This window comes from Zeus faber (genome assembly GCF_960531495.2).
Source record: "Zeus faber genome assembly, chromosome: 2".
In the NCBI taxonomy this organism is placed as follows: Eukaryota; Metazoa; Chordata; class Actinopteri; order Zeiformes; family Zeidae; genus Zeus; species Zeus faber.
The window spans coordinates 21,597,995-21,625,915 of record NC_137189.1 but is presented as its reverse complement, the minus strand read 5'-3'; the positions used below and the strand labels follow the sequence as shown (position 1 = coordinate 21,625,915).

General features: G+C 42.3%; 1 protein-coding gene across 1 annotated transcript in view; it reads right to left on the bottom strand.

Moving 5' to 3' along the window:
* The window catches only part of igf2r (insulin-like growth factor 2 receptor), a 58,919-nt gene extending 30,998 nt beyond the window's left edge, over window positions 1-27,921 (bottom strand). Inside the window, exons 1-15 of the mRNA XM_080023559.1 lie at window positions 27,810-27,921; window positions 26,656-26,795; window positions 19,006-19,124; window positions 16,965-17,063; window positions 15,531-15,663; window positions 15,049-15,160; window positions 13,435-13,543; window positions 10,808-10,967; window positions 5,807-5,999; window positions 5,109-5,212; window positions 2,483-2,647; window positions 2,185-2,331; window positions 1,910-2,062; window positions 1,666-1,803; window positions 122-272 (exon numbers count right to left, since the gene is read on the bottom strand). Coding sequence (XP_079879685.1) covers window positions 122-272; window positions 1,666-1,803; window positions 1,910-2,062; window positions 2,185-2,331; window positions 2,483-2,647; window positions 5,109-5,212; window positions 5,807-5,999; window positions 10,808-10,967; window positions 13,435-13,543; window positions 15,049-15,160; window positions 15,531-15,663; window positions 16,965-17,063; window positions 19,006-19,124; window positions 26,656-26,749 — 1,877 coding nt within the window. The 5' untranslated portion in view covers window positions 26,750-26,795; window positions 27,810-27,921. The remainder of the gene's footprint in view (window positions 1-121; window positions 273-1,665; window positions 1,804-1,909; window positions 2,063-2,184; window positions 2,332-2,482; window positions 2,648-5,108; window positions 5,213-5,806; window positions 6,000-10,807; window positions 10,968-13,434; window positions 13,544-15,048; window positions 15,161-15,530; window positions 15,664-16,964; window positions 17,064-19,005; window positions 19,125-26,655; window positions 26,796-27,809) is intronic.

Genomic DNA, 27,921 nt, shown 5'->3' with positions numbered 1-27,921 from the left:
AACATGCTTGACGTCATCTTTGTGGGAGTCAATTTCACTTCCTATAATGCCTAAAAAGACATTGTCCTCCATTCCATGCTGGGTCTACCAGTTTCCCCGTCATAGCGGCGGTGGACTCTACCTCTTGTCCACCTGGCACGCGCCAGTCTTTTCGGGACACCGGGCCGCCGTCACTGAGCCGCACACGTTGATGTAGTAGTCATAGTCGCCGCTGGAGACATTGTAGAAGCTCCCGTTGGCCCTGGAGAGGGGAGACAGGTCGAAGGAGAAACCTGCATGGGGGTGAGGCGGGGCAGGGTGTTATTATGTAGCCACACTTGACCAATTTCGGTTTCTAAGGTTTATTTTAAGGCTGTATTGCCATTATTCCGTTTTACTGCTTTAATTCCTCAGGTTTATACTGCCTAAAATGTTCAGGTTTATGTTCCATTATCCAGCCAGTTTTATTTGAATGTGTACAGTTAACTGTGAAGTTTATTGTATATTTCACTTTTTCCCCCCTGATATAGCCAGCCACTGATATCCCCCCTGATTGTATATTTTTTTATATTTTTATTCTATTGTTTGTTATTATTAGTGCCTATTGTTTTTATATGAGCTGCTGGGACATTGCAATTTCCCTCCAGGGATGAATAAAGTATCCACCCATCTATCCATCCATCCATCTTTCTATCTATCTTCATTTTACCTTTGCTGAAGTAAATTTTTTTTTAATTTTGGAGATTTCAGCCTACATTACTACTGTATATGTAATTATTACTGTATGGCACTTTTATTAGTTATACCGCAACACTAACTTGTAATAACCGTAGACTAAGTGCCACCTGCTCATATTGGGCTCACTAGTCAGTAGTTAGTAGGGCTGCACCCGACTAAAGATCTTCCTCGTTGACTATGAGTCATCGGTTCAAGCCATTAGTCGACTAATCGTTGCACGTCTACAATATTAATTTCATTATTTCGATATATGTTTTTGGGGCATCAGTAGTGAGTCGCCTTCAGAAGTGAGCCGCCTGTTAATTACAGAAAAAAAGTCCCTCATCAAAAAGCTGTAATTATTCTTCTGAATGTGTCGTAACAACCAGTAAGGAGACTCAACATTTATTTTTGTTAAAATTTGTTTCAAATTAAAAGCCCCCTAGCGTTTCATACACAGGTCCAGCCATATAGGTTTTAAGGTTCATTTTGATGAGGCACGGATCCTGAATTGAGTTGTTTTTTTTCCTGCGACTAGCCAGCCAATAAAAAACTTGGTCGACAAAGACTCTTCTCGTTGGCTAACATTTGGTCGACGATTTGGGGGCAGCCCTACTAGTTAGTATAGCATTACTTAATATTAATAATATTACCTTTTGTAGATAGATAGTGTACAAACAGTATGTGTTATCTCTTTTAATTTCCATCTCTCTCATTGACTGCAATTTCTTTTTGCTTCTGTAACGCCTGAATTTCCCTCAGGGCATCAATAGTAAAACATAAAAGTCTTAGCTTATCTTATACGGCAACTGTTTTCTTTACTCACTAATTACATTTTTGAGATCTTTGTAGCTTACAATTAATTAACTCACAATTTTCATTTTTGCTTGAGCATTTTTTTTTTTTTTTGCAAAGAATGTGTCATGGTTTCCATTACTGGCATGACAGAATGTGTGTGTAGACACCTACCAGCCTGGGGATCCTCCACCTTGCAGTTCTCACCCTCGGTCTTGGAGAGGACGCAGGCGGCGGCGGTGTGCCACTCCAGCTCGTAGATGCAGCCGTCAGAGGATATGCTACGGATCAGGGGGGGGCTCTCCAGATCACCTGGAGGGAGGGGCAGTGCACGTTAGAAAGGATAAGGGAAAATTGGGATTGAAGTATAGCGAGCAGCAACACACGCACGCACACACACGCAGGCACACACACACACCTGGTTTGCACTTGAGGGTGAGGATGGTTTTGATCTTCATGTTCTGTCGGCAGTTGTCGCCATCGGTATAGATGAGTCTAATGTCATTTCCTGTTTGGGTCTTCTGCGGGGAGGAGAGGAACCTCCCCAGATTGGTGGATTTATTGTCCGTGCCTGAAGTATAAAGGGCGTAGAAAAAAATAAATGGATGAGAACATATACTCAACACTTAAATGCTTTTCATTGGACACAGACAAACCTAATGGACAGAAACTTTCAGATAGCCAGCTACTCACCCACGGCGCAGATGGCGGCGTCACCCCGGCAACCTTCAGCGCTACCCCTCTCAATGACCTTGTGACAGACGTTCAGGTAGAAGCGGCGTCGGTCCGACTCTGGCCTGTTGGTATCCATTGCCTCCCAGTTCTGAGCCAATTCCGCCTCTGGAAGACAAGAGAGCATTGTGAATTAATTAATGAACAAGATATTTTGAACCAAGCTTGAGCTTATGATCAAAGTGACTGCGGGAAAGCAGAACAGTATCTAAACTACTTCATATATGCTCATTTGTTTCTCTGCTCCTCAATGTTTCACCTGGGTATCTCGTTAGTGGCGACAGGTCATAGTGTTTGTTGCCGTCCGTGACCCTGCAGAGCACATCTTCCTTCTCCTTGACGCAGGCGTGTGCCGTCTGCCAATCAAAGTAGTAGGTACAATCCGTCTCGCCCGCGAACACAGGAAACCCACGGCCGTTGTTGTCTGCGAATTTGAAATTATATAAATGTTTTCTAAAAGTGCAACAGATGAGAAATGTATTTTTAAATCAACAGACTGAAACCGGCAGGAGTAGATCTGGGAGTAACAAGAAGCAGGTAGGGGCCACAGTAAGCACACGTTAGGGATCGAAGATAAATGCACTGCTTTACTGATCCAACTTTGTAGACTTAAATTATATAAACTATTATAAATAGTCTGTGCTGTTGTCTGTTTTAGAAAGCAATGTTCGCTGCCTCCACAGACAAATTTGAATTCTGAACACTAGAAAGGCCTATGGAATATGTTGACAACTGGCAAATACAACACAGCTATTGATTGATATCTATTGATATCTGAAATTTGTCAAAGTGTCTGAAATCTAACATAATGAGCAAAGGACAAAAACAGGACAAGATTCAAACTTAACTTCCTTACATGAAAACATTGAGACAGCAAAACATACATTCAGAATAGATATCGAGAATAGATATCAACCGGGATTTTGCTTATCGTAATATCATGATAGTTCAATGTTGTTTTTAAGGCTGCGTCACAGGAAAGTAGTGTTTTCTGAACTTCAGATTGTTCTAATCAACGCCTCTACATACTTGGTCATAATATCCATCACATCACTTGACACTGAACTCGTATCAAAATAGTATTAACATTTTGTTTTTAGTTTTTTTTAATAAGTTTGATGATTTACAGAGAAGAAGAAGAAGAAGAAGAAGGAGAAAAAGAAGAAGAAGGAGAAGGAGAAGAAGAATCTTTCTTTGTCACACGACACGCCACTACAACACATACAGTGGGGCAAAAAAGTATTTAGTCAGCCACCAATTGTGCAAGTTCTCCCACTTAAAAACATGAGAGAGGCCTGTTATTTTTATCATAGGTATACCTCAACTATGAGAGACAAAATGAGAAAAAAAATTTCCAGAAAATCACATTGTCTGATTTTTTAATAATTTATTTGCAAATTATGGTGGAAAATAAGTATTTGGTCAATAACAAAGGTTCATCTCAATACTTTGTTATACACCCTTTGTTTGCAATGACAGAGGTCAAACGTTTTCTCTAAGTCTTCACAAGGTTTTCACACTGTTGCTGGTATTTTGGTCCATTCCTCCATGCAGATCTCCTCTAGAGCAGTGATGTTTTGGGGCTGTCGCTGGGCAACACGGACTTTCAACTTCCTCCAAAGATTTTCTATGGGGTTGAGATCTGGAGACTGGCTAGGCCACTCCAGGACCTTGAAATGCTTCTTACGAAGCCACTCCTTCGTTGCCCGGGCGGTGTGTTTGGGATCATTGTCATGCTGAAAGACCCAGCCACGTTTCATCTTCAATGCCCTTTCTGATGGAAGGAGGTTTTCACTCAAAATCTCACGATACATGGCCCCATTCATTCTTTCCTTTACACGGATCAGTCGTCCTGGTCTCTTTGCAGAAAGACAGTCCCAAAGCATGATGTTTCCACCCCCATGCTTCACAGTAGGTATGGTGTTCTTTGGATGCAACTCAGCTTTCTTTCTCCTCCAAACACGACAAGTTAAGTTTTTACCAAAAAGTTCTATTTTGGTTTCATCTGACCATATGACATTCTCCCAATCCTCTTCTAAATCATCCAAATGCTCTCTAGCAAACTTCAGACGGGCCTGGACATGTACTGGCTTAAGCAGGGGGACACGTCTGGCACTGCAGGATTTGAGTCCCTGGTGGCGTAGTGTGTTACTGATGGTAGCCTTTGTTACTTTGGTCCCAGCTCTCTGCAGGTCATTCACTAGGTCCCCCCGTGTGGTTCTGGGATGTTTGATCACCGTTCTTGTGATCATTTTGACCCCACGGGGTGAGATCTTGCGTGGAGCCCCAGATCGAGGGAGATTATCAGTGGTCTTGTATGTCTTCCATTTTCTAATAATTGCTCCCACAGTTGATTTCTTCACAACAAGCTGCTTACCTATGCAGATTCAGTCTTCCCAGCCTGGTGCAGGTCAACAATTTTGTTTCTGGTGGCCTTTGACAGCTCTTTGGTCTTGGCCATAGTGGAGTTTGGAGTGTGACTGTTTGAGGTTGTGGACAGGTGTCTTTTATACTGATAACGAGTTCAAACAGATGCCATTAATACAGGTAACGAGTGGAGGACAGAGAAGCCTCTTAAAGAAAAAGTTACAGGTCTGTGAAAGCCAGAAATCTTGCTTGTTTGTAGGTGACCAAATACTTATTTTACCGAGGAATTTACCAATTAATTCATTCAAAATCCTACAATGTGATTTCCTGGATTATTTCCCCCCATTCTGTCTCTCATAGTCGAAGTATACCTATGATGAAAATGACAGGCCTCTCTCATCTTTTTAAGTGGGAGAACTTGCACAATTGGTGGCTGACTAAATACTTTTTTGCCCCACTGTAGATGGAGTTCATCCTCTCGAGGAGCAGTGAAACGAGATTGAAGCAGCACTTCTCACCTGCGTCCTTGTCGCACTCAAAGTTGATAATGGTCATTCTATGGAAGCCCGACGAGCACCTGCTGCCATCAGGGTAGATCAGAGTGAGATCCCCGTCCGAGTAGCTGCACGGAGAGACGGAGGGGCAGGGGAGCCAGAGCACTGATGAGCCAGGAAATGTGTCAAAGTAAGGGATTCGACATATTAAGCACGATGGAATTTATTGGAATGGAATAAGTTTGTCATGTATATTGTTCCATACAACTATAAAGGCAGACCCTGAGCTCAGTCCAGCATTTCTCAGGTAATACTGAAGGTAAATCTGAAGGTCAATCAGCCATGCCAAAGGTTTATTGAATTCAGTTAGAAGCAGGGAGAGTGACAAGTGTGATAAGATAAACCCTTATTATTCCCACACCGGGGAAATTTACATTGTTCCAGCAGCAAAAAGGGGACAGCAGAAAATAGAGAGCATATCAAGGTAAGCACTATAAACAATATAAAATATATAGGGGGAAAAAAAAAATATATATATATATATAAATGGAGAGAGCGAGATAGGAAGGACAGTAGGACAGCGGCAGATTGAGAGAGACTGTGTGAGTGTGTGTTCCAATGGATTTTGTCAACATTGCAATGTATTATTATTGTTATATTTATTGTTATTTTTAATGGGGGACGAAGATAGATAGATAGATAGATAGATAGACTTTCTGTACCGGAGTGTCTGGTTCTGGAATCTGCCAGCTATCTTCTTGGCATCTCCGCTGCTCTTCACCTGGCAGGCGGACACATAGCGCCTCTCGTCACCGCACTCCCCGGCCTTGGTCTCCCCGCACACGTTCAGGTAGTAGATGTAGCTCTCACTCCCGTCGCTGGGCTTGGACTCCACATAGTACGGGTGCTCCTCCACTGCACGCAAAGTACAAGGAAGATGTGCGGTCAAAGACGAGTTGCATTATATGCATACATATACACATACATATACACAATATATCTCAATATCGTCTAGGTTTGCGAAGGCAACCGTGGTTACCTGAGATGGGACCAGATCTATTACTCATGGAACTGATCGACAGATAATGTAATCCAATACTCTTCATTCACGCAGAATGGCAGAGGAAATGACAATGCTGCACTCCTACAGCAGGGGGTACATAACTGCAGCTCACCTTCCTCTCTTTCACTTGTCGCTGGTGAGTGCCTCGGAGGGGCACCATAACGCAGTGCAGTAATAGATCTGGACCCTTCTCAGGGAACTATGGTTGCCTTCACAACCTAGACATTCCCTATCACAGGGACGGTGATCTATTACTCATGGGACCCTATAATATCAAGTGACAATAGCTGTTTTGGCAGGAACTTTTTCATAGTTCTAAGAACTTTTGGAGGAACCATCCCTTTTTTTGTGTCTGCACTTCAGGAACAAGGAATGTTTGCAGTTCTTAGAACGCTGTTCTTGAGGGACTTTTTGAGCTCCGGGCAGGGATTAACCGGCACGAGAGGAACAGTCAGCGACATAAGTGCACAGTAATTGGTCCAGCTGCAAGTCCACGGTCTGTCCGGTTGAGTCCCATCGCTCTGGGTGGGGACCAGTCAATGTACACTCGACGGTAACAAAAAATTACCAATAAACTAATAAAAATAAAAGTTATGGTAGATTTATTGTATTTTCTGACATTGAAACAAAACAAATTAAACAAAAAATCCCTGTGTGCTGTCCCGATGCAAGCTCGTGCCTTATGAAAGTCTGAACAAACTTTTAAATGATGTCTTGTAGATCTAATATGAGTGAATTCAGCAACTGGACTCAAATTTGTTCAGAAACATATTTTGATCGACTGACAAGGTAAAATAAGTGAAAGTTACTGAGTAAATAAAAAGTAAACACGGAACTCATGCTGAAACCCTGTTGGCTTAAGTCACTTCAGCATCACTTGAGAGTTCCTATTGGTTCCTATTGTTAAACATCGGTATCGGTCCGGAATTTCAGTGCATTCCTAACCCACACAGTCGCACAGATTGGCAAACCATGGGTGGCTTGGCCAGTAGGGAGTCACCAGCCGCAGTGACATGTTGTTCAGGATGGGCCAGCATGTCTACACCCAATGGGGGTTGGTCCCCACAGGGAGAACCATAATGGGCACTGTGTCGTCTCTGGTGACGCAAACAGGCCCACCTCCACCCGGCCAAACTGTGCCCAGATGTCCGCCACCGCCTGGGGGTGAAGGTGCCTGTCTGTGACGCGCACGACTTGATGGCCAGAACTCTGGCTGAAGAGAGACGGGCCATCATCCAAACAAGAGTCCAGCTCCATGCGTAAAGAGGGGACGCACTGGTTTGGGGTTAGTACACATACTCCATGTTGATAGTGAAGCCTAGACTTTTCAGGTGAGAAAGAGTTAAAATGGCCGCCTGGCTGACTTCCCCGACTGGTTGTACACTTTCACCCCCTGCAGGCATAATGGTGTTATCGCCGCCTCCACACATTTCGTGAACACCCGTGGAGCTAATCAAAGCCTGAAGGGGAGTGTGAGGAACTCATAGGCTTTGCCCTGGAAGGCAGAGCTCAGATATTTTCTGTAATGCAGTGGCTGGAGATGAAAGGTTGCGGAAGAAAACATGCATCCTTCAGATCTAGTTTCACAAACCAGTCATTTGGTCGAATAAATCTTGCTGAAATGTCATCTTCATTACATGCTTGTTTAACATTCGCAGGTCAAATATCAGGCAAAAGTTTCCATATTTTTTCAACACCACAAAGTATCTGCTGTCATGTCCGTATGGGCTCCCTCTCTTGGGACACTCCGTACCGCCACTTTTTCTAGCAGGGAGTTTATCTCTCACGAGAACCTCCATCTGGATTGTCCGGACTCAACTTTTCCCCTGAAAGTGGCAGGGGACGGGCGAATTGGATGACGTAGCCCTTGGTCACAGTCCCGCATTGATGCACACTAGGTTGGGCGCGTGCCCCAGTCATTCTGCAAACCCACAGGTCCGTTATGCACACGCTTCAAGCTTGTGCGCCCTTTGGGCACAACGGCATGGCGCTCAATAGGTCGGGTACGTGCTCGCTCATGGCCAATTGTTGCCTCGGAAGCAATATGTTCTGATAAAAATTCCCCCCTGGTATGGCATGACACAATAGAACACCAGGGTTTCTAGGTTTCGTACACTTTGTCAAATATGTGATTGGACTCAAGCGGTGCTTTGCTGTACTGTGAAGCCACCAATCTATGAGATAAATGTGTTTTATATGTATTATTATGATTGTTAAAAAAAAAAAAAGATCCCCTATTAGATATTTTTCCTCTACTAATTGAACCAAATGGCCATTCAATGTTTACGCATCACTATAGTTCAATTCTATTTTTGAACAGTAAAAACCATTCATCATGCGTTAGGCACACACACGTGATATGTCACAGGACGTGCACACACAGTGTGTGACAAGGCACAGAAGTGTGCGAAAACCAGGAAGGTCAATAAGATTACTCAGGAAATTAGTTTGGTCAGTTTAGTCCAGGCCTAAAATAACTCAAAAAGCATCTCATAGTTGAGGGAAGGAAATTACTTTACGTGGGTGCATATAGTCATTTCCTTCCCTCAACTATGAGATGCTTTTTGAGTTATCACACACACACACACACACACACACACACACACACACACACACACACACACACACACACACACACACACACACACACACACACACACACACACACACACACACACACACACACACAGAGCTTGGTTACACTTGCCATTTCAATGCGACTCTTGTGATCAGATGCGCCAGACAACAGAATCATTTTTGCTATTTGCATATCTTAAAATGATATTTAGTGGTAGGGCAATTTTAAAGAGATCACAGCAGATGTGATTACTGTACTCCATCTGGGTTCCTGTGGAGGGATGCACTAGATGTGTGTGGATGCACGTGGAATCCACACTTCTATGCGAGCCAAGCCCCCTTGGGATGTGGTCTGGCTGATCTCAGATGATCTCAGATCCGATCTGGTTCTCCAGAGCTGAAAGTTAATGCGTCCCGGCGTGATCGGATCACAAAGGTCACATTGAAACTAAGTGTAACCGAGCCCTTAGAGAACAGTGTACAAGCTATGAAGATTTAAACTTAACAAAAAATAGTTAGTAGCATTCGGCTGCTATTTTCACCTTGTTTGCTTTTCCATTGCGTGTGTGTGTGTGTGTGTGTGAGATATGCAAATACAAATCAGGCTTTTAAGTTTTAGAGCATTTCCAGACTTTTGCGGCACAAAATACCCATTTAGAAACATTAGTACTTTAAATGGTTACATTTGGATAGTGCTGTACTCCTCCAATGAGATAGTGTTGAATGGGTTTTTCTGAAATAATATTTAAATTATTCATTTATAAAAAAATATTGGAAAATGTTTACATTTTTATTGCTTTTTAAGCTTTCAGAAGTCAGATGAACCAAGGAGACCGAAGCCCATATCCTCATTCGACTCCCCAGATTACTCTTTCTTCTCGTCCTTTTTCTCTTCCACAGCAGCAGGAGCAGCCCCTGCTGCAGCAGCTCCACCACCACCTAAGCAGCAGCAGCTGGCACAGAGGCTAACTTGGAGCAGGCGGAGTTCATAACTTAATTGATGTCTTTCCCATTCAGTTCACTGATTACCTTGTTTAAGACAAGGCCTCAACTCCTACGCTGCCCAAGATGGCCTTGATGTCCTTGGACAAGGGGCTGGTGTTGCCCCTGAGCACAGCCAGCGGCCACGTAACACATTTTTAAGTCTGAACAGACACTAAACGTCGGTCACACTTGGAAGTGTGAAAATCGGAAGAGAGGGAAAATGCATAATTGATGTTAATCCTTTAATTTAAATTCATTTTTTTCATTCTAAGTTCATGCTTACTGTACAAGCATGCCCCCTCTATTATTCTGTAACTTCTAAACATAACAAAGATATGATCGCAGACATGAAAACATCACCGGAGGACAGCAATTCCCAGAATGCAAATGGCGGGGTCCATTCTTGTTTTCTGGGAGAACCCCGCTCCGCCACCTCCCGCTGCCAGTTCAGCAATATCATTGAGAGCTTCTGCCACCCACTTCTCATATTCCATAAAAACAGGGAGATTACATTTTCACAGAGAAGTGAAATTTCTTGCTTATTTGTTGTTGTTTCTTTAAAACATCGTTTACGGAAGTGACGTCAGCAACAGCGCAACATATCACTCAAAATATCGAAGGATGATGTCAATCTGCATGTTTGCACCAAAGCATAAGATCGCCGTTTGTTCAACAACTTGTTGGTGAGTAACTTAACTAATGCTGACAGAGCATGTGGCCTCGACTTTTAAATATTTGATTTCTAATATTTAGAAATCAAACTCAGTTTTGAAAATACATTGAGACATAGAAGACAACTTGAGGAATATAAATCTGCAATAATCTAATTTCAGACAGAAAAAAAGAAAAAACAGCCAACAGTACACTGTTGCGAATTGTGCTGGGTTGGGATGTGGTGCCACATATCTGTTGAAGGCTATAGGGCTGCATGTGTATTTAAAGCATGACTAGAAGAATAATTTAATTGTTCTCTGTGGTCTAGAGCTTAATTTGCAAAAAATAGATTGCATGTATTTTAACATTGAATTCAAATACTTAGCTGCTGAAATGCAATGTTTATCAGATAGGGACCTAAAAAGTAAAGGTGGTGTTTACTCACAGGTGAGTGTGAGAGGAGTGAGGTCAATGGAGATGTCATGCTGGGCATCCGTCAGCATGCAGGTGTGGCTCTCCAGGTAGTCCCGGTGGCAGGCGTACTCCGTCACCCACTCCACCTCGTAGCGACAGTTGGCCTTGGCTGTCAGCCTTGGATCACTGCCCTGGACGGCCAGTAATAAGATTAGTATTAAAGAAGATACTAAGAATTATAAAATTCCGTTAGCACATAGCACTGAGAATGAGTTCTGAGCAAAAATGGTTAAACAAGCACTTTTAAGGATAAAGAAGCACTTTATTCATGATAGGCTCAATACAACGCTCCAATATGTAGGTTCGTGTATGAGGGTGCATGAAACATGGAGTATCATCTCTACTCTCACATGAACATAAACATACAGTATATACTATCATATATCAACTATAATTTGATGCATACCTTATATGTAGCCAGGACTTACATTTCTGAGGAATTCAAGTACTTCAAGCCCCTCAAGGACAGGGTAAGAACCTTGTATAATATACTTTCATACACCAGTATTGGGTAGCTAGTCTGATTCTGTGTTTATGTACTTGTACTATGTACTTGTACCTGTACAAATTGCCCTCATACATTAAACTCCACACCAGCATAACATGACAGTTACATATGAATTACAAGAATGAAATAATTAATAAATAAACAAAATGAAGATTATTCAATTACTTGGAATAATAAGCACACTCGATCTTCAAAATGAGATTTCATCTTTATTAGAAAGTAAAATGTCAGCTATTGTTCCAGAGCTCTGTTATACTTGCTCATTGTGCTTTTACTTTAACACCGCCTGAGAAAAATGGCATCAACGACATCCAATAAATCCAATAAATTCACAAAAGACTACGAGCCTTTTATCTTACCAGTGGCTGAGTGGCTAGCAAACTTAGAGCTACTGCAAAAAATATATTTGGGAGTGTGTTTTTCTCTACTCTAAAGATATTTAGTACTACAGGCGAGTCTGCTTCACTGTTTATTTCATAAGTTATTGTATAGGACCATATATCTCATTTTTGGACATAACCTTTTCATTGTCTTATTTTCAGACTGTTATATGTTATTGCTTTTCTGTCATTACAATCCCCTATTAAAATTGCTTGGGAAAAATTCTCAGAAATCTTGAAAATTGTCTGAAAACTATTTGAAACAGAACAACGGCAGAAGTTGTGAACACGGTCGATGTCTCGTTTGAAACGCCATGTCACAAACATCGTGTGGTTCAACTGTCATCCAAATCGAGCATCATACAGAGCAGAATCGACAAAATCTGACCCAAATCACAGACACGATGTAAGTCATAGAACGCCAAAGTATCTACAACAAAACCATCTGAACACAACAACAACAGAAGTTACGAACACGGTTGAAGTGTCCTTTGAACCGGTATGTCACAAACATCTCATGGTTCAAGTTTCATCCAAATTGATTCACATACGGAGCAGAAATGAGTGAAAAACCGACCAAATTTGGCCCCAAGTCTCCAGGCTGTCATGCTTCACAGACACGCACGCCAATGTTCGAAAACGAATGGAACGAGATGAGATTTACAGTAAACCGCTTTATGACATCATCATACTATGTACTATAAATGTGCAGGTTCTGATTCAGAATGTACATTCGCACTGTGTCCAGTGTAGACTGCGTCGCTGAGGCACGTGTATTTATGTACCTTTTAACCTGGTAAGATGTCTGTGGATGTGTTTGATGGATATTTTATCTCTTTGTTCCCCATTACTTTTGCGGATCCAGAAAAAAAAGATTAGTCCACAAAAACTCGGGACCACGTCGAGTCAAGTCCACTCAACTGTGCAAGTGAGTGATGCGTTCAAGATCCAGCAAGGCGTCAGTAAAAATAGAAGCTGTGATATGGATAATTAATCACAGAAATACCACAACGTCTTTTCATATTTCACGGAAACGTAACTTATTGGAAATGTAATCCAAGGAAAGAAGTCACCACTAAAATTACGTAAGTTCGACTACCTTCGTAAACATCCCTAATTCGGTCACTTCAAACATGTGACACAAACAGCCAATCGTACAGCAACCGCACCGGTGCTTCCTCCTCTCTCTCCCTAGCCGCAGCACACAGCGGGGATGAGGCCCCGCGGAGCTGACGCCGCTCCAAACGTCCCCGCATATGATCACAGAGCACAGATTCTGGGAACCTCCGAAAGCTGTAATATATACCTCACATGACTTACTGGACCCCGTGATTGCAGCCTGGAGTTATATTTTTAGGTTATACCTGTTTATCATTAGCTTTGGTGAATATTGGCAAATTTGTTATTTTTTACATATATTGCCATTTTTATTTATTTATTTTTATTATAGTGTTTTATGGCCTTATCATTTTGCGTATTGTTGATCTGAGCTGCCGGGACATTCCAATTTCCCTCTGAGGAAGATTAAATTTTATATATATATATATATATATATATATATATATATATATATATATATATATATATATATATATATATATCCATCCATCCATCCATCCATCCATCCATCTACCCATCTAGTAGGCTCCAAACCTAGAATATTGAATAGTGTTTTCCGCATACCATGTCTTATGCGTGTGTGACTCTGACCTGATGTCGGCCTGAGGGGCAGATGAAAGTGATGGTGACAGCAGGAGTGTGTCCGTTGCAGAAGCCTGGAGCAGTAGTACCGTCGCTGGCCTCATATTGCAGCTGCAGCCTTGGAGATGAGTGGAAAGAAAAATTCTAAGATGTTTTTTGTTTATATTGTTTTTCTGCATTTAAAAGGCCATCTCCAGTATTCAAGTAATTTTGAGCTATTAAATGGTGTTTTATGGCGCTCCCTGCTGCAATACATGGATTTCACTGTCACTGAAACATTTTTGATGAACTACGAACCTCAAAAACTCTTGGCAAAAAGAAACCTATGAATATTTGAGCTGACAGGCCCTCACACCAGGTAATAAAACCATTTTTTACCCACCGTTGTTTTGCCATTTTGCAATTCAGATAAGTCTACTGAAAGTGAGCTTTCATGTGAGGTTGAAGATAAAATCTTCCCTTACTGGCTACATGTGATAAAAAAAATATTGACTTTTACTGGCCATTCATATTTTATCAGTACTTGGCCTTTCTGAGCATAAATTTTGTGTGTCAGTGCAAGTGTACTGTTAGGGCTGGTAGAGAGTACTAATACTGGAGTACAGGAAGTGTCAGTTTATTTATGCATTAAAGTATCAGGAAGACAATAACAATGGTGGCAGACTGCTGCAGACCAGCTTTCAAAAATATGAACTCATAACACACGTAGTTATTGGTGCAGTGAGTGAAGTTGAACGATATTACAGAAACAGGCATAATTATGTGGTTTAAGCATTTTTTATTATCGAGCAAAATAAATAGAATGGCTGCATCTAACAACTTGAATCAATGTGCCAATTTATCCTGTTAAACATTAAAGGATAGGTTCATCTATTTTCAACCCAGGCCTTATTACAATGTTGGTTCCCATGACCAACTGTTCACAGCACAACAATGCTTTGCTATTGAGAAACTTACCACTCTGTTGCAGCATCTCACTGTGGTCACATGCGGTCAGAAATTATATTATTTGTAATTCCAAAAATAGGTTGCAACTTGTGCATTATATCAAGTTTTGGTTAAGGGTTTTATAAACTGTTGCACCTCCATCGTGCCAACATGAGAGACTAGAAGTTGATCCGCTACCTATTGGCAACCTACTGTAGACAGCGTTACACTCTGGATGTTCTGTGGCAACTGCAGAGAGTATTTTTAAATAAAATGTGATATTGCTGTTTCAAATAATTTGCCAAGACTTGTGTGAATATGCAAGTTAATAATGCAAGTTTATGTTTTCCAAAAAAAGATTTAACATTGTTTTATGGCCCAAACATTTGCCTCTAATAAATGCATTTAAGCACAGTGAGAAGCTGCAGTTTTGCAATACCACATCGCTCTGCCCGGTTGTGCTATGAATGATGGGAACTAACAATTTAATAAAACCTGGGTTGATAAATAGCCACCCTATCATTTAGAGGACTGCCGAAACCAGCTTCCTCTTGAGACCTTTCTTCAGGGCACATAGTCATCACTCCCTGGTTCACAAGATGAGCTCAGCAGTGGTCTCTGCGAGGGTGAATCACAGATAGTTGCAAACGTTCTCCGTGTATAATAGATGATGAAGCTGGAGTTAGCGTGTGGTACCTGTCCCTGGACACCAGCTCCAGCTGCCTGCTGGGAGATCCCATGGTGTAGGAGCCCTGGCTGTCGGTCAGACAGGCTGCAGAGCCTTGGGGGCATGAGCTCTCTGGGCGATCTGGGGGGGAGAGAGAGAGAGACAGAGAGAACTGATATAGCATGAACAGTCAGAACACATCAATTTAATTTCTTCTAGAGGAAAACTGCTTTTTTAAATTTGGAGAAGACTGCTGAGACTGCTGAGCCCTCCCACGCTTCACCCTGCGGCCACTACACCCCGTGACTTCAGTCCATGAACTGATAAGAAGCTAACTGGTCAGTTTTCAATTCCACATTGAAAAAAAATGTATAATGGAAACTAGCTTGCATTGCAGGACCAAAATCAAATTCATCCAACTGATCACTTGGAGCCAGAATACAGCTCTGTGTTCATCAGGACAAGATTCATACCAAGAGTGAGGACGAATACGTAGCGAAAGGTTATTTACTGATGCTGCGGCAGATGTTAATGTAGAAATCGATGGAGTTGTCTGCGTCGTCCACCAGGTAGCCGTCGCTCAGCTTAATCAGCGGGCTCAGGTCGTGCTTCTTGCTGTCCGTATCGAACACGTAGCAGGGCACCTGCATGCGGAGGGAGATGATAAGGGAGTCGTTATGATAAGGGAGTCGTTACCCCACAACATGGTGACCTCACGAAGGGTAGTAACTCGCAGTAGTAGTAACTAACTGGAAAGGTAGCTCTCTTCCACCCCATTTCTACAGACTTTCAGAATTTAGATCCCAAATCAGAGCTGGGCGATATTTCCATGATTCACGTTTATCGGCTTCCAGTGTGTAGTGATGTCATAAAGACATATTGTGATTAGGATTCGTTGATATTTGGTGCTTAAAAGGCTTAATTCAAAAGATTTGGAGTTAAGAAGAAGTTTGGTCCCGTGGCTGGGCGATAAATTGTTATAATATCTATATTGTGATGTGAGACTGGATATCATCCGGGACCATAATATTATGACATAGTTAAATGTCGTCTTTAAGGCTGCATTACAGTAAAGAAAAGCAGAAAGCACTTTTCCTGAACTTTATAGACTAGCTGTTCTATTCAATGCCCTCTCTACCTGCTTGGTCATAACATGCACATTTCTTAGGATTGTTTCTCAGATATTTTACATTTCTGGAAATATATTATGAAAGCATCAATAGCCCTCCACAAAATATTGGAAAATCATCTTGAAATAATATTGAGGTACTGATATCCTGATATACTGCATATACAGTATACATACATACTTTTACACAACCTGAACGTTGAATGAACGTTAAATGAACTGCACTGCACATTCTAATCTAGACGACACCTCAAAATACTTCCAAGATTCAAAATAAACGTCCAGGATTTCGCACAGGCCCCATACTCCAATGTCTATCGTATCTGATCGTGTGTGAAATTCAGATTGGCTGTGCTACGTTCCGTCCCTCTCGGGGAGTTTTTGTTTTGGTCACACTTTCTTCCCAGTGTCCGTTCTACGGGCTAAAACATGTAGCGTGTCTTGTTCTCAGAACTCCTTGTGACAGTCATGCCTTACGCGCCACTACAAAAATGAGTGTCATGAAACTCAAGTTTCGCAGGCAGTTGTCACAAAGGATGTATGCTAACCACACACACACACACACACACACACACACACACACACACACACACACACACACACACACACACACACACACACACACACACACACACACACACACACACACACACACACACACACACACACACACACACACACTTTTGCTCAGTCTTTCTTGTCTCTCTCTATCAACCCACAGCAAGGCTACCATCATTTCACATACTCCTACAAACACGAGGTGAAACATCCACGGTGTCCTGCAGGAGCAGTGTGCCCACTGGATGTCCCACTCACCTCTTTGTGTGGTTTGAACGTGTCCTTTTTGCACGCCGCGTAGGTTCTCCACTCGAAGTAGTGCACACACTGGGACATTGTCACAAACTCCGGGGTCCCCTGAAAATAATAATAACAATAATAATAAGAACGAATCAGTAATTAATCATGGGAGTGGCTACATTTAACTTGACTATAGGTTTGTTTTTTTCAAGCCAGTCTGAAATAAGAGGTTTCTGGAGAGACAAACAGATGCTCGACTTCGCTACTGTAGCCACCGTCCACGACTGAACACTCAACTTGTGAGGAGTTAAAAACATACGTATATGCTTTCCTTTTGGAGCACATACCCAAGCATCCATGCATTAAAAGTATCCGTCAAAAATCCCCAAGTCAATTCTAGAACCCAAAGGCAACCAGTTGATAGGACCACATGGATCAGAACAGTTCTTTGCGATATCTGAGAGAGATTTCCTCTTTGTCTACGTGCGATGCAATAAGGGCAACGCTTAAGGTGTTTTAAGCAGAATGAAATCATTGAATCTTTGGGTTGAAAGAATGGTGGTTGTGAGAGACAATAGCAAGGTTTTACAACATTAGATAACATTAAACGCACGTTAAAGTACACTGGACAACAGAACCAACATGTAGTATGTAACATGTCGGATGGGAGAACACATTGCTCACTGATGTTAAGAGTTTAAAAAAACCTGTCGTAATTAACAGTGCAAGTCCCAATTACAACGAGAAACATGTGAATTAAATATGAAATTGCACTGACAAAGGAAATGGCTCGGTTTTGCTATGGTCACAATGAAGTGCTCTTAAACTGTTTGAAAGCAAACATCTTTCACGCTTTAATTGCAGTAATTCCAGAAGGTCAACGACCCATCTATCTCTTCTGATATTCTGCTGCCGGTAATACCCTAGAATTTGTTCTAATATCCATTACATCATTTCAAACTGTTGATCGGAGACGATGTGGCCTATGCTTGTGGTTTGACTCCTCTCATCATCACCTGGCAGGAAACACACTAGAGAGGAAACCTTGAGCACATCAGTGTTATATTCACACATCGTTTCCACTGCAGCATCAGACAGAGAGAGAGAGAGCTTTATTTTACCCAATTGACTTCTTGAGATTAAAATATTTAATCTTGCAACAAAAAACATGTATATTAAAAACAAACAACAAAAACACAGGCTACAGACCAACAGTTCAGACAATACAGACACACTTGATATTAACAATATCAAATGTAGGCATATCAGACATAAAAAATTAAAAAAACGAACTGGATTTCAAAGCGATTTTAAAAGGGTAATCCATAAGATCATCTGTGCGTCTCAGGATGGTGTTCATTTTTGTGAATGTTCATCGGTATATAGGGGAGAACATGCATAGCACAAATACATTGAGCGGTTGTTTCTTATAATGTGTAAGCTGAATACATTATAAGTTACGGGATTTTTGTATAAAATAATCGTACATATTACCACTTTAAAGATTTTAACATTGTTAAAGATCCAGTGTAATTTACTTTTGCTGGCTAGCAAATAGCCAAAAGCCTTTTGCCTCTCTATGGGTGCTTTACATATGCACTAATTACATAACTGCTTCTCCGCACTGAAAGCAGATGGTTTTCAGAGCTGCAGGGGAACCACAGAGGAGAAACGTCTCACCCAGACATGCAGGTGTTCGGGTGCTAAGTGGAATGGGAGGGGGGTTTTAATGAGCCAAAAGAAGGCACCGGAGTGCTCACTAAATATAATACTTTGTTTAGATTCACACACTGCTTCTTTGTCAGAACCAAATACGACCAACTGGTGATTATCTTTTATGCTACAATGTCCAGTTCTGGTCATACCTGCCTACTGTTATATAGCAGCAGTTGAAGTTCAGGATTTGCATTTGGGAATTTTGTGTGTGTGTGTGTGTGTGTGTGTGTGTGTGTGTGTGTGTGTGTGTGTGTGTGTGTGTGTGTGTGTGCGTGTGTGTGCGTGTGCGTGTGCGTGTGCGTGTGCGCGTGTGCGTGTGCGCACACACACACTATGCTCCTACCATGGTTTTCCCGCATTGGAAACTGATGCTGGTCTGGACGTTATTTCCGCCCTCCGGGCACTTCGCAGTTGTGTTGAAATCCAACACAGTGCCCGACAGCCTCCGAAGTGACAGCTCACCTATGCGCAAAGACACACACGTAAACAAAAAGCCGGTACAGAGCATTAGCAGAGAAGAAAACTGAATTGTCAGTTGCGACAACCGCTAATACATACATCAGATTAATTGTGAAAGGTTTTCATGCAAAACCTTTTTCAAAGCCCTCGCCTAAATGGCTTGGTTCGCTGTACATGCACATGTCACAATGCTATCTATATAGTATATGAAAGTACACAAAATGATTGAGGATGAGGATGAGAATACTTTTTTGGGAGAGGGAATGATGAAACTTCTTGTTTTGCTGTGAAGAACGAATCCATTGGCAAGTCACAGGCACAGCCGAGATGTACGAATACCAAAACAACGACCAACTGAATGTGATAAGTCTCGATGAGGCACTGCCATTGGTGAACATAACTTTTATGATAAATGTTACTAAAAAATAATTTTAAGTCTTGGAAGTAACACCACATCGTGATGCGCAAAAGAAGCCCGCAGAGTTAGGAGTTTTATTGTTATTATTCTCCTTGGCATTTTTCGGGCTAAAAGTGTCCCATGACAACCGCTGGACCCACGGACATGGTTGGAGTCTTGTTAGAAGCAGAACGTCTCAGACATCTCATGGTTCAAGTTTGATCTATATTGATCTATATTTGGAGCAGGAATAAGTGAAAAACTATGACAATTTAGAATAGAATAGAAGGCCTTTCTGTATATCCCTCTAACTCCTGTTGCTCAAATACGTCCCATGCTGTGTGGTCAAAGTCCTGTAGCTGAGAGAGAGCTCAGGCCAGGTTGATGGTTTTTGTGCTTGGCTCTGTTTTCCTCCTGAGGGGAGTATATGCTGGGATGAGGAGCAGTGAGAGGTGATCTTATTGTCCTAGGTGGGGGAGAGGTGCGACTCAGTAAGCTTGCTTTATGTTGGAATAGACTGGGTCGAGTGTGTTGTTGCCCCTGTTGGGGCACTTCACATACTGGACGAATTTAGGGAGTACTGTCTTTAAACATGCTTGATTAAAGTCTCCACCTATGATGTGTACACCATCTGGATGAGCATGCTGTTGGTTGTTTATGCTAGTGAGTAAGTGGGAGAGAGCTGTGCTAACGTTATCATCTGGTGGTACGTAAACAGCCGTCACAACAACTACTGTTAGCTCTCGTGGTAAATAGAAGGGTCTGCATATGATATGGCTCTGGTCGGGGGAACAGTGACTATCAATAATTTTGCTGTTGGTACACCAGTCATTGTGCACATAGATGCAAAGTCCTCCGCCTCTGCTCTTACCCAAGTCTATGTTCTTGTCTTGCCGGAAGATTGTACGGTCTGTAGCTGAACCGCAGTGTTGGGACTTTGCGAGCGAGGCCAGGTTTTCGTCATGATCATGATTGTCATGATTGTTTCCTTAGCTTAGCAAGTAGGCCTGACCAGAATCCCTGCTTCTGTTTTCTCTCCCTCCGCCGCTGTATCGTCTTACCTGCTTGATGTCTGCGGGGATTTTCATTTTATCGCTTTTGCCTTTTTTGTCAATAAACCCATTCTGTTCCCAACTAACCCAGTGCTGTGTCCCTCCTTATACTGCGGCATTCGAGCCAGTTGTAACATACAAACTATAGGAGTCAAAAACACTTAAAAACATACATATTAACTATCATTTAGCTTTAGCTTGTGTGATTTTCTAATGACAAAATGCAAAAAAATATTCCATAGACAAGGCTTCTCAAGGCTCTAAAATGTTGGCAATTAACCCCAAAGCATCAAAAGTTATAAGCGACAACTTCAATCTGCGGGCCCCGGATTAACGTGGATTAAATTTGGTTTGGCTTTTCTCAATCTGGCCATTTATTGATCATATATTTGTGTTTCTCTGACCATGATATCTCCAATTTATATGAGAATAGATATAAACATGAGTTAATGATTTTCTGATTAGCAAACGCTGTTTAATGTCTGTAACAGTGCGTCAACCCCATCACCCATCATAACCAAATAGTAGCACAGATAGCCATCCACATTTCTTGAAAACTGCTTGTTGACATTCCCTTGAATCTCCCTTGAAGCTTTCAGGAGACCAATAAAAAATAATATTTAGCAGTAGCTGAGGCAGTGGTTCTTTTCCGACTACAAATCGACAAATCTTAAGGGTAGTTATGTTGGTATTTACTTTTCTGACTTGGTTTTCAAAACTAATCGCAATGAAAAAAAAAACACATATAGAGCACCTATAAATGCACAAGACATGACTGTGCATAACTGGCAGAGATCAGCTGTTACTCAGTAATCAGAGTGGAAAGTCTGTGGGGCTGTTAAAGTAAAATATCAGAAGGAGATAACACTCCTGATGTTGGGAGGGAATGTCTTTTTAAGAAGCAACCTCACAGGTATTGATTCTGCAGGCAAAACCTTTAGAACTCAAGCTGAGCACTGAAACTGTGGGAAGTTCTCTGAAAGGCAACATGAACACCATTTTCCCATTTCCCCTTTCCTCCCATGGTCAGCAGCCAGATGATGAATGCTTCCTAATATTATGACCCTGAAGGGGTTAGGATTTGTCCACAGTGGGGTCAGTCTATTGCGGAATAGAGGTTAGATGGAGGAAGCTACTTGGGTATGTATGAGGAGTAGTCAGTGGTTCAGAATCCTCTCCTAACCGCACAAGGTTTTTCTATTATATTTTTTTAACTGATTTTAATGTTTAATCTTTAGTTATGTGATGGTTGAGGTTTTTAGCCTTCTTTGTCTTGTGCTGAGTGACAAACAACACTGTAAAAATGTTGTTACAGATACTGTGTGTTTGGTCTAATCTCACTAGCTTGACAAACAAGACAAGATGCACAGGAATTGTTGTTAAAGAATTTTTATTTCAAATACTAAATCTCTGGGTGGACTTCTGAGTATTCTGTTTCTATGGTACAAAAACTGAAGCACTACAAGAAAATGGAACATTGGATTTTCTTAAACCAACAGTTGTTTGTTTACTACACTATCATACTGACTCCCTCCCAACCCACAGGACCACATACAGTGGCTCAGATTCACGCAGTTTCAATTCAAATTCCCCTTTCGGTTTTGTTTTGCTGGAATGCATGTGAAGAGAGCTAACTTGAAGGCCAGACAGGCAGACAGATAGACAAGCACTTATGCACATGTACGTGTTCTTCGGTCTATGGCACGGCAAGTCTCTTACCTCTATTGTGCCAATCTCCAGTGGGCTATAAAGGAATGCTATTCAGCAGCAGTATGGCTGTTCCCTAATGGCCTACTAACACCAACTACACAACTAGATGGAGGTCACCTCCATTGGGCCACAACATGTACTGTACCACACACACAGACACACAAACAGAATACCAGATTCAGATTAAACACACAGTTGGCCCATTGGCCTTTTGTTGGCATGAAGAAATGTGTGTGTGTGTGTGTGTGTGTGTGTGTGTGTGTGTGTGAGCGCGTGCGTGTGTGTGTGTGTGTGTGTGTATGTGTGTGTGTGTGTGTGTGTGTGTGTGTGTGTGTGTGTGTGTGTGTGTGTGTGTGTGTGTGTGTGTGTGTGTGTGGCAGGTTACAGTGACTGGGAGAGACAGCAAAAGAGAGAGAGCAAGAGACAAACACACAGGATGCAGTGTTTCCCCTTGGATGGAGTTGTAGCATAGTTGAATTTTTGGGAGGACGCTTCTTTGACGTTTCTTTTTTTGGATAGGGAATAATATGTATGAGTGGAATGTAAGCAATTTCTTAACTGGTGCACAAAAAAAAAAAAAAAAAACATTTACAAAAGAAAAAAGAAAAAAGAAAAAAAGGGAAGAAAATGGAAGATGGGAAGGAGAGAGCGGGCAGGTTAGGGAATCTGTCAGTTGTCTTTGAGATTGACAGCTTGCCCTTGCGGCCCTTGCCTCCAGGAAGAAGAATCGATGTATGTGGAATACATACCACTCTTTGGGAATAGAAATATAGGGGAAACACTGGGATGATAGCTTAAAGACAAGACAGAGTGAAGTGGATAGAACACTGAGCTCTGTGTGTGTGTGTGTTTGTGTGTGTGTGTGTGTGTGTGTGTGTGTGTGTGTGTGTGAGTGTGTGTGTGCTCTTTATCATGGAAATTAGGGATATTCATAAGTAATCATTTAACCCTTGACCGACAATAAGAATTTTGACCGACTAATACTAACCGTTAAACAGCTAAAAAATAATGTTTAAAAAAAAGAAAATAAAAAAAGTTTGTTGCGTGGTAAAAAATAGGCTATACAATCTATTTCTTCAATACAAGTCATGGCTGCAACATGTGCAACTAGGGATCGTTACTGTAATCACCGCAAATAATAAAATAAAATTATATATATTTCTGTATTTCATTTTTTTGCTGGTGAAAGTTACAGGAGGATATGAAATACAAACACAATAATCATTGTTTCAAGGCCTTCTGGAGAACCTAAACGTTTCAGTTGCTCCACTCGTCAGTGGGAGGAACAGTCCATTAAACATAACGGGGTTTTCTTTTGTGTGTCCCATTATTATAATTATCATCATTATTACTCATTATTTCTAGGGCTGTACCCAACTCAGGATTTTGTCAGTCAATCGGATTCCACTGTTTAATTAGAATATTCGACGGGGGGAGTGCATGGGCGCAGAGAGGAAGGTAGGAACAGGGCAGGAGTTCCTCTGTGCACCCATTCCCATTCGTCAGTTAACAGTTAATGATCGGTTAACGAGGAGCGGCTAAAAATAAAAAATAAATTTAAAAAATGCATCCCTAATGGAAATGTCATGTGGCAAAGTCAGCTGATGTACCGCACCTTGAACCTGACAAGATCCTGCTCTTTGTTTACCTTTGTGCTCGTTCTTGTTAAGGCAGATTGAAGATCTTTAGAAGCCGCTCTTTTCTATGCCCCATCTGTCTATCCACTAATTTTTTCCTTTCTTCTATTCTCCCTTGATTTCTGATAAACGCTGAATCAAGCATCACAGCTCCATTAACACCGGCCGTATCACGTAAGAGGAGAGGCGATGACTCCCCCAGAGGACACACTGGCGACAGGAACAGCAAGGAAACAGACTGTATTTCTAAGAAACAAAGCAAACTCTCCCTGAACGTTCTGGATGTTGCTCCAGGTCATCATGAGCATTCTGGTCAGCACTGCAGAGGATAATAATGCCCTCACAGCACGGGAACAGCCATTAACTGAATCCCTGAAGATTTATCCACACAAGCCACGCATAAAAATGAGACTTCTACAGACCTATCCAGACAAGGAACTGACTGATAGCTGGCACCACGTGACAAATAAAACCACATCTTCCAACCCTCTTCACTCATTCTGCTGCTTTGCAAGTGAAGGTCTGCAGTCTGTTTACAAGCATTGTAATGAGCAAGCCAAGGGCAGAAAAATACTCCACTTCAAAACTTTTGTTTCAGTGGTCGCCATGTTCACGTTCGCTCTCGGATATTGACACTAGCGCGATGTGTTTGAGATCATTTGTTTTGCTTATCACCATTTACCGAAGGTGTAACGCAGTTTGGTTGCAAACCACAACGCCATGTTGCCTTTGGAGGAAAAAACAGTGGGAGGGAGCAGGACTGGAAATTAGGTGGAAGTGGCCTTTAATGAAAAGCGACCAAATCTTCTGCTTCTTTGACTGTATGTAAACTGTCTCTAGTTGAGTCAAATTTATTTATATGGCCATTAATTATAGCCCACATTTGACATATAAATCAATGGCATCCCTTAGAGTCTGAAACAATCTGGACAAGGTCTCCCAGAAAATAACATGGAAAGAGGAATAAGCCTTGAGAAGGTAACTGTCTTAAGGAGAAAACTCTATTGTGTGTCAATGGTTGTGTAATAAGCTCAAAGTAATATTCATTCAATAAAGTCCATACTGTTTATTATAAGCAATCTGTGTTCAGTACTGGTGTGCTGATACTTAAAAAGTTACAATTTGGTATCGCCTGGGTAGTGGTATTGGTCCATCGCTAATATGGCTTTTTCCAAACTTGCCTTCAAGAAAGCTACCCGCCTAGGCAGCCAGCCGATTTGGCTGGCTGCCCAGGAGGGTAGCCAGCCAGCCTTCATGTTTATTTTTCTCAAACTCACTAAAGAATAGTATGTGAAGAACTACAACAAGGAAAAAAACAACTAAAGAGTAAAAGCAAACCTGCATCCTTTTATTCAACACCGCTAAGGGTCTTTGTTGAGCACAGGAAGAGTGAGGGGCAGCTCGCCCCAAAAGCTCAGCCCACGCCTGGCACCTGACATGGAGACTCCCACTGTTGGGTCAGATGACGCTGACACTGGCTCCAGGCCAGACACAGACTTGTCAGAGAAGGGAAGGTCGCAACCTGAGGCAGCGAGACAAGTTTTTGTGTTGTTCTGAAATGCCTCTGACCGTTTGTGCCAAGAGGGCAAAAGCATGGGCAGGAACCCTTACTGACCTGGGAAACCAAGAAAAAGGGAGTCTATCCTTGACATCCCTTCCAAATCCTGAGAAAACTGCACTGCAAATCCACCCTCTGTTTTGGATGCATGGGTTATAAGAGAGCATGTGATATTTGGCATGGGACAACTGCCATATGGCCCGCTCTACTGACAGCGCATTAAATATTTGTGAATGCGTCAACATTTCCACCGTAGAGACTGATATCAGCCAAGGTGCAAGCACTCTGTTGGCCTCCCCAAGGCCTGCTGGGGCAGAGCGTACCTCGGTTAGAACGTGTACATCAGCATTTAGAATGTGTACATCAGCCCCTTCAGCACGTGGCGGGGAGTGGAGACCTGCAGATGCCAGGTTGTGTGCTGTTAAAGCGCAGTCAGAGAAACTGAGGTCCTTGTGGAGTTGTCAGCCCTCAGGCCAAGGATCAAAGATGTGGTCGAAGATGCTCTGATATTACGCTGTGTACTCTTTTAGAGGAAAGGACACTTGGAAATGTAAGCTTTGCTTCAGGTAATGAGGGATAAGATGTCTCATCATGGTGGGTTACAGACCCAGGGTCACAGATCGTCCATGTCAATAGACAACAACAACAAAACAAGCCAAACAATTCCCAACAAGTGTGTTTCTTGACTTGCTTGTTCATGTATGTTAAAACTCTGTGTCACCGCTCGTGAAGGGGCTGGTTACTACATCAGGTCTTTTGTAGGGTTCTGCTGGCTGTAATTAATTATAGACATCATATGTTGTCAGACCACAACTCTGACTGGCACCCTGACTCATGCAACAGCGACCGCTACAACATATACTCAATGTTCAGCATGACCAAATAACTCATTGGATTTTGATTTTCCCTCTGAACAGCAAAAATATAGACATCTTGCACAACAGCACTGGCTATCCACAAGGATATGTCGTGTCTTTCTATTTTACTCTATTCTATTCCACTCGCCTTTGTCTCCACTGACCTAATTCGACTTCAACTTTAACTCATTTATCGTTCCATAATCTGATGTCCCAGGGCATACTGTATCTGTACTGGTCCGCCACCAGTCTCTCCTGGGATGTGAGATGCAACAGTGGCGCTCTGATAAGACTCAAATCAGACTGAAACACATTTTACTCACCGACTGACTGGTCCGTCTTCACAGAGAGGTTTCGGGCGCAAACTGCAGTGCCTGCGCCACAATCCGTGTCTGGAGAAGTGTCACAAAGCTTCATAGTATATCTCACATGATCATCCTGGTCAATGGCTTCCCATTTATAGCTGAAAGACAACAAACAAGGTACAATAACATTGGTGACGTGACAAATAATCTTTTGAACTTGAACTTGATATCTGAATCAGAAGGAATTTTACAAAAGCACCTTGAAGCAGAAACTAGGTTATTAGGTAAGGAATTGTAAAATTTGCATACACAGGTTTTTCAGATATGGGATGTTGACTGTTCAACATGTTAAGTAGCATACCATTAAGCAGATAATGGTTGAGGATCAACCTGCATGTTCTATTATATATATATATATATATATAGGGGTCTAGGCAATAGAACTGGAAAGAGTTAGTAATATGAAAAAGTTAGGCGCAAGAATGGAACATTTTAAGGGCTTGTGGTGCCCAGCTCTTATTGCTGAGAGGCTCTGATCACAGATCACAGATCACAGAAATGATCACAGGGGTCAACCTGCCCAGACTCCTTGATCTTTTCAGCAACAGGGCCAGGGACCAGGCTGGCCAATTCATCTGAAACCCCTCACACCCTCGCAATCACATATTCCAACCCGGGCAGGCGCTTCAGGGTAGCAAGCACAAACACAACCAGACACCACAAACACAACCAGACACCGAAAGAGCTTCTTTCCACACCATCAACACCGACGCCACCGGTCCCTTGTATGTGTGTACATCTACTTTGCAAATAGAGGCTGGTCATGATCTCACACAGGGAAATCGGTTGCGACGGCACACAACAGCGCCATGGTGTAACACATTAACGAAGCTGGTTCCACCAGTAGACGAGCTGTCTATCGCTCATTTATTAGTCTATTTCAGACTGGAGCTTGTCCCTGCTACGCCAGTGAGCGACGACAACATGCCGGCGGGGAGACATGATCCCGGCTCAGTGCAAACAATGCGGGTTGTTTAGCGAGGAGGACAGCTCGGTGGCGTATTTTCGGGGTGTTTATATATATATATATAAAAAAGGGAGCCTGAACACCTTACTCTCACCGATTTGCTTCATTTCAGCTCCCCTCCACAGGGTTATGATTCTGTATTTACCTGCACAGAGGTTGGTACCAGGGGCGGCTGTCATCTGAAACGTCCGCCACCGACGGGGCCGCCAGTAGCACCGCTGCGAGCCACACGAGTAACGCCGGGCCGCTTGTCCGCC